The 8,323-nt window shown below is 34.1% G+C and overlaps 1 protein-coding gene across 1 annotated transcript; it reads right to left on the bottom strand.

Annotated features, from left to right (window-relative positions):
* Positions 1-281: 281 nt before the first annotated feature.
* LOC114803926 (odorant receptor 63a-like) lies at positions 282-7,465 on the bottom strand. The gene is made up of 10 exons (XM_029039826.2): positions 7,300-7,465; positions 5,223-5,319; positions 3,560-3,698; positions 3,295-3,486; positions 3,127-3,228; positions 2,907-3,072; positions 1,230-1,335; positions 1,069-1,170; positions 851-1,006; positions 282-484 (listed from the first exon to the last, which is right to left on the bottom strand). Exons 1-10 carry the CDS (start codon positions 7,428-7,430, stop codon positions 428-430), a joined length of 1,248 nt encoding a protein of 415 aa, XP_028895659.1. The 5' UTR covers positions 7,431-7,465; the 3' UTR covers positions 282-427.
* Positions 7,466-8,323: the final 858 nt, after the last annotated feature.

Below are 8,323 nucleotides of genomic sequence, written 5' to 3'. Positions count from 1 at the left end.
GATAGACCAACTGAGACGTAACCACAAACAACATTTGAAAGAGATAATCTTCAAAAAAATAAATTCCAAATAATATTCTTTCGAATGATAATAAACATTCCCCATTAAATTTTTTTCTTTGAAAAAGTAGGAAACCCCGAAATGGATCACGTTTATAACTGGATAAGATTAGATGGCACAAACAATCTATATCACTAAGTCGACCACAGAGTAGTCTAAAGTCAGCAATGAAGAATTACAAAAACAACGTTTAAACATATTAACATTCTTCTGACTTTACCTCCTCCCCAGGAGCCGTATAGTATAATAAAGTCAAAAAGACTGGTTTTTTTATTTAAATACATTTTACTGCATGGTCTACAGATACAAGTGTTTGTAATTATCAAGAAGTAGTATTGATCTTCCGGATACAACTCTACTGCATCACTTAGGACTCGTTCATATCTCGAAGTAGTACAAAATATGATCCACTAGCTTTGAATACCTGAAAATCGAAACAATAATATAAACATTTGATTTGTTACAAAAGTGCGAAATCATCAAGTTTGTTAAAAACTCAGTCACGCCCAATCTAATTGGGATGTATACCACTGCACCATATTTCAACAAAGAACTCACAAAGGTAAACATACAGTGATTTATGGAGCTGTAAATTCTGTAGACCACCTTTAATAAAACTAAAAGCTCCTTTGGTATTTAAAACAATGGTATTAACCTGAAGATTGAAGTTAATCGATATCGTAACTTCGAAATCAACGACTTACTCTACACTATAGTAGTTCTTTAGTATATAGAAAGAAGTACTCGTGTAAAAGTAAAGGTGTGCATAATACACTTATCATCAACTTACGCCCATCAATGTAGCTAAGGACATTACAGCGAACCAAGATATTTCGAGACAGAACGTTTTATTAGAACGCATAATGATCATTTTCAGTATCATCTTAAACTCATCAGTTTCATGGCACCAATCACAACTATAACATGCTAGTGGAATATTTTCAAGCTGAAAACAATAAAATGAATTTAATATTTAATATTAGAACCTTCGGTGGAATTAACAATTACCTCGTTAACCAAAAACTGTCCGTTGACATAATGCATGCAATCTCCAGTTAGAGCCGCAGCTAAATACATTATCATGCGAATAAACGTGACTTTATCTGATTCCTACAAAAATATATAACAAGTAGATAAAATATATTTATCCAAGTCCTGTGGTTACTAACCAATCCGTAATTCATCTCGAAGAGTACGAAACCGTAAATAACCAGACCATGAACAAATTGTGAAAGCAAAATATGCTTGAAAAGCTGATTGACTTCGTTGATATACCTAAATATAAAAATTCATTATGATTTTTCTTTCCCAATTAATTAATTTAGAATATATATAATAATGACAAGTAAGGGAGGGGTAAGTTCGGGTGTAATCGAACATTTTATACTCTCGCAAGTTGAGCATTTACTTTTATTCAAATAACACACAATTCGCCCCATACAATCGGAATAAAGTCCACTAGATTACTGAAAATCATTATATATAGTATATGGGGAATCGGGGTAATTCCTGGACAAATTTCAACTATTTCTGCCACCTAGCTGCTTTATATCCAAAATTATACATTCACTTCAATTTGCTAAGATATGTCACATATTAACCATATAGTACAGTATTAGGTATATATGGGTTACCGAAGTATTGACCTGAGTTTTCGCAATTTTGACCGAACCGAACTACTTTGAATTTATTTAGAATATCTGAGGTCCTCACGTTCAATATCTGAGGGCTTGAAATTGGTCGAGTAGTTTCTGAGGTATGGTTTTTGACCCATAAGGTTTTTGACCCGGCAATTTATAATACCAACCATCTTATGAAGCCAATGAACAAGTGTTTCATCATGATAACTTAATTTTTACTCAGACGGACGGACAGATCCGTATTTCCACTCTACTTGTCATCCCTATTTTTTATATATATACATATGTATATAACTCCGTATCTAACTCTATTATTTCTGGGTGACATAACAACCCAGAACAACCGCTATGTTAACAAAATTATTATACTCAGCGCAACATCTTACAACATGAGAGTATAAAAATTATTATTTATAGTATATGATTGCTGGTGTAATTCCTTAACCGATTTAATCTATTTTCACGATCAAGCTACAATAAAGATTACTTTCAGTTTTAACCTTTATGCTAAGATATATCACATGTTATCCGATATATACGGTATAGAACATGAGGGAGTTTGAAAATCCTCCAATTGGATATATTGGAGCTAGGAGAAGTACTCTGATTTTACCGGAACCAAAAGTCGGCAGCGCCACACTCTACGCTTCCGATGTTTTACTTTAGCGAGTTAAGCGCTTTAAGTTATAGTTCGATAATGATCATTTTATGTGAGATGTCTTTGGCAAAGTTTTATAGCGATAACTTAATTGGTGCTAAATTTATCTGTTGTACAGTAAAAAAATCTAATAGAAGTAAATATTTTGTTAAATGAAAAGTAGTTGTAGATTTCGGATTTCTGATTTTTGGTCCGTTTTGAGAACGTCAAGGGAATATGATATTTCAAGTTGGTTTCCGGTTCTTATGGGTAGTTGCCGATCTGAAATTATGCTAACACGACTTTACGTTACGCATTTGGATAAAGATAGGAAGCGTCTGAGTAGAAATTAAAGCAAAGTAATATGCCTTCATATTATAATGAGATTTAGTAAGCACTTTAATAAAGGTTAGGCCAATAATAATTTTTCGATATAGAAAAAAGGCCAGCCAGCGAGATCAAACAGTAGACATGACTTTTCGCTCTTGCAACTCTAACAGCGAGGTGAACAAAAATATTACTCGTTGCATATTACGTTAAATAAATGTCTATATATTAGCGTAATATACTCAAGAGTTCGCTGATGTTGAACTATGCAGTAATGCAGATATTTTACACGTTGCTGTTTCGGAACCAGTGGGGACGTGGACCTCAACAGTAGTAGACATAACACCTGGACCAATCCGCAGGAATGCTTACAGAGCGCCAAAAAAGAACCCTGAAAGCTAACAGCACCTGAAAAAGATGTCAATAAAACAAAAGTTTTCCTCAGATATATTCACCACTTACCCATACCGGCGGCGATAAGAGAACATGCCCCGACAAACATGTCTAATACGTAATATGGGGAGTCCATTCCTTTATCTAGAAACATCGGATAGCCAGTGAAAGCTGTTTAATAAAACACATGTTTTTGGTTTTTAATTATTCAACTGTTATGTTATCGAAGTCACATACGCAAAATGTGCACATAATTTGGTGTGCCTTGCAAGTGATGATACAAGTTTTTGAAAAGAGCGTAGAAGAAGTAGTTGCACAGAACGCCGACGCACGTTCCTACATTGAAAAGGAGCTGTCCTCTCATCTCTTTCCAATTGTTATCCATAATTGCAATGATCTCTTTCTTCAGACTCGCTTTGATTGGCATATCTACCCAGAGAATGCGCAAATGTATGTTCTCTTCATGAGCTATGGCATTTATTTATTACTGTTAGGACCCTACCTGTTTTAAAAATTTCGATATCCTGTAGCAGTTCGTGTGTTTCAACTTTTTGAAGCAGTTTGCGAAATTTATGCTGAGTGAGCATCATATAAGCCATTTTAATTAAAGCAGTCGTTGTTTGCAGCGCTGTAGTTGAAGTCTTTAAATTTAAGTTGTATATTGGTTTTTACTATCAGAATACAGCATTACAAAACATGATTAATATAACGTTAAAGTGAATAATGTATATAATACCATAACCCAAGATTCTAGCTATAGTACAATGTCTTTATGTCAAAATATCCAGGTTATTCCTCAATTTGACATATGGTTTTATGTATAGCATTCAGGTTCCTGTTAGCATAAGAAACTGCCAATGATTTCAATAGCCATTCAAATAAATATGTTAGGTAAATTCTCGGAACGCTATTTCTAACTTATTGACCGAGGTTTTAAAATATTAAGTGAACAGACAGAAATTCAATATGCCCCACTCGATAATCATTCTTAGCTTTATATCTAAAGAGGTTTTCAATAGGGCAAACGGCACCATATTTCTCTTTCAACACTTCTCTTCAGTATGGTTTGCCATTTAATCAAGTAAAGATTGCTATCCAAGAATGAGTCGAAATTATGAAAATATACAACCGAAATTCGGAGTCAGTGGGATCAACGTCCAATTTATGGTCGTCATGAATGGCTTCGTCAATAAGCAAAATATGCGTTATTGGTCAGGCAACAATTCACACGTACTCCACGAGTCACCTTTGCATCCCGAAAAAATTACGGTTTGGTGCGGTTTATGGGCCGGCGGCGTCATTGGGCCGTACTTCTTCCGTGTTGTTCAAGACCGACACATTACTGTGAATGGGAATTGCTACCGCTCAATGATAACCGAATTTTTGGCCAGAATTGGATGATATGGACTTGGACAATACATATGTGGTTCCAACAGGACGGCGTCACAAGCGACACAGCGCTTTTCACAATCGATTTACCGAAAACGGAGTTTGGTGAACGTGTTATCTCACGCAATGGCCAAGTCAGTCGGCCGCCTCGGTCGTGCGATTTGACGCCGTTAAACTATTCCCTGTGAGGCTACGTCAAGTCTATGGGCTAAACCAACAAGCCAGCGACGATTGATGACTTTCGTACGAATATCGAAAGTTAAATTGCTGCAATGTCGGCCGATTTATGTTTGAAAACCATCGAAAATTGGGTTCAATGTCTGGACTTCTGCAAGCGTGCCCGTGGTGGCCATACAAATTAAAAATAAAAATTTGTAAAAAAAATGGAAAACTGGTTACACCTGACCCATTGACAATAACCTGTCGGAAAAATACATTTTGGGTGGTCTTCAAAGTAGGCTGCCTCCTCAATTTCTTTTCAATTCTGTAAATAACTCGACGTGTATTTAGTAGAGCCTAAAACCATTTTGCACCCGTACATATCAAAACGATGGATATCTTTTTCCGCCGATACCTTTCCATACCTTTTTCGGGACAGAGTCCGCCGCTTATCGCCCGAAGTCAAATAAAAGTCCAATTCAACTGAAATTCTGACAGAAACTGTCCACAGAAATATACTACACCATAGTTAATTTCTCTGTCAATAGTAACGCCATCAATCTGTGAAGCTAAGTGCTTATCGAATCGCCCTCGTATTTTAATGAATTCCTACTTACCTCAGCTATCAAAGGTATATCGCCTTGTGCATGTTTTATCATTAACAAGTGCGGATACAAAGCCACACAACTGGTTGCTATGAAGAAAACAGTGATACTGGCAATAAAAGAAAAATCGTTATTTATTAAGGTGCTGATGTAGTACTCATATATAATCACTCATAATATTTATATGGATAAGTTACATAATTCCTGAAAATTAAATAAAGTAACCTAATACCATGCGGGATTAAGAATTTAGGCAGAACAATTTCAAAATGTCCAAATTCAAAATGATCATATTTCCTCATAAATTAGCAAATTACATGCATATGTACTTCCAATGGGATGAGAATGAAAACTGACAATATGTTGCTTGCATATTCAAATTATAGGGATAAAGCTCAGTCGCATGCGGTGTTACCTGATGCGATGGTTCATTACCATATATTACAAGAGATAATCTTGTGTGTTATTAAGATAAGCCAATTATTATAGGCTGTTAAAATAAATTTACTGTCAAGAAGAAATTCGGAATACAAAATGTAGGTCTGGACGCTTGAGCACAAATTTCCACGAAATGCATCACACACACACATTGCCTGACCTATTCGGCATAAAGTCCATTAGTATAACGAAAATAGTAATTATATATATGTATTATAATATATATGGGTTAATTCATGGAACGATTTATAATAACAAATAATTAAAATAATATTTTTTTTAGTGGAGTAATTATTTATAATTATTTCTCTTGTAAATAAAAAAATAAATAAAATAATTTTTATTAAGATACATAGCTTACATATAGACCAATATTTTGATAATGTTATAAATATATACGGGGCTAAACAGTACTAAACAGTTTATATTCATTTTTAGCACTAGTGTACATTATTCTGAGAAAACGATTAATATGTTCATAAATTTTGCTCACATATTGACAGATATTTGCTAAACCTCAATTTTGGTTCTCAGTCTTGAGTTTAAATACTACAATGTAATTTAGACTTTGGTTCTGATATCTTCATTGGTATATATATTTCGTATATATCTCGTAAACTATATAACCCAAACTTCCTAGTCAAATTTCTTTTTAGTCCCCCATCACACACCATGAAAATAGGTGAAATTGGATATTAACCACGTCAATACCATAGTTATGTTGAAAATTACTAAAAGTGCTTTAACTCGCTAACGAAGAACATCGGAAACACTAAATTTACATAACAAATGTTATAAAAAATGGAAAATGGGCGTGGCGTCGCCCACTTTTGGGTCAAAAATCATATCTCTGGAACTACTCAACCAATTTCAATGAAATTCGGTATATAATATTTCTTTGATATCCTGATATTACCCAAGGAAAATGGGCTAAATCTGTTCACAACCACGTCTACTTCCCATGTAATATAATACTATTTTAAATTTTAAAATCGGACAATAACTTTTCAAAACCCCGGATATCGATTATGAAGAACTCAGTGCCTAAGAGTATTTTTCTCCAAAAATGCCGGCAAATCTCTTACAATTTTTACATCCCCTACCTTCCATATACCTAATTATAGATTTTCCAAAAATACGGTGGACTGCATATAGTCGTGGATATATTGGTGGTGAAAATTAGTGAAACCGGCTCAGTAATTACCTCAGCCTTCATACTGAATATGATGACTTTCCTTATTCTAGTGGACTTTATGCCAAATATACGGACCGAATTGTGTACTCTCATAGTAAAACTACATAAATAAATTGCGAAGTAGTCTTTACTTGTTAGTGTACATTTTGGCTGGAAGCCATTAATCTCTCATTACTACATTGTTTCATTTTCATTAAAATTTACCAAAAATTATATTTATTTCATTTATCACTGGAAAAGGATATTAATTGACACCGAGTAATATCACTAATATTTTAATCCAACGTCTAATGATTAAAGAATGAAGATAGGACAAAATGTGCAGGATCTTATACTGAAAAGGCAACTGAGAAGTAAAAACTCCCAAAACGCGAAATTTATGACCGACCACGTCATCCACGTTTGACATTTATGAGTTTGTAACCTTTTCTATAAATACGAGAACACTAAACTCACATCCGCCACCATCCTTTGAGTTTCGTTTTGGTGTTCAGGTTGAGGCCGATTGTACATGCAACCCTCTGTAGTTCTCTTTTTTGCCAGTAGTTGCGAGTTCTCAACTCCTTAATCTCAGTTGAACTGTACATGGTTTTTCGATTTTTTTTTACTTTAACTATGAGTAACAAATACACTCAGCTTCAAAATCAATTCTTAACTGATCAATGCAAATGTGTTTCGGCTATTTATATACATACACGTATTGCTTGCGAATAACGTTCAATAAGAGAATTGAGTATTTATGTACTAGAGCTCAACAGTCCATCTTTATTTGTAATGGCACAATAAAATCAAAACGAACTCCGCTCATGAAGTTTTATTGAAAACCTGAAAACTCTCAAGAAAATCAATCACATATAGTGATATGAAATATATATCTACATTAGGTAATCAGATCCACAACGATATATCTACATTACGTAATCAGATCCACATATCCACAGGAAAGGTCCCTTATTTATAATTTAGAATTTCATCCATCCAAGAAACTACGCTTTTTTCTGAGAAGAATAGAAAACTCTGGCATGGTTGGCATTAGAATGTGTGCGCCCTTAGCTTAACTTTGAATAATGCAAAAGCTTGCAAATGGATAATTTTCTAATGCTTAATTCATATCTAGCTAATTCTAACTTTCTTACTCTGAACGATTATTAGTAATAGAATGCACAAAGGTATTCATTAACCGTTGCAAGGAGGGATGAAACGGTATATTATGCAGTTATTCGAGACCAATAATTTCTAGTGCTAAATTTATAAAATCAGCGGTGTGCCTTTTGGCAAATTTTGATCTTAAACTTTAAATTTAAAAGAAATTTATTTGATAGAAGGACTGCGGAGTCTTACAATCTTGATATCATGTTAATGGATATCTTTAAAACCTGATTATAAGCTCCAAAAAAGAACAATTAAAGCCGAAAATTAAAAATATGATTTTTGGAAATATTTGTTGACATATCCTGCATCCAATACGATCGGTTCAAGC

This window comes from Zeugodacus cucurbitae, chromosome 4 (genome assembly GCF_028554725.1).
Source record: "Zeugodacus cucurbitae isolate PBARC_wt_2022May chromosome 4, idZeuCucr1.2, whole genome shotgun sequence".
NCBI classification, from domain to species: Eukaryota; Metazoa; Arthropoda; class Insecta; order Diptera; family Tephritidae; genus Zeugodacus; species Zeugodacus cucurbitae.
This window is presented reverse-complemented; position numbering and strand designations above follow the sequence as displayed.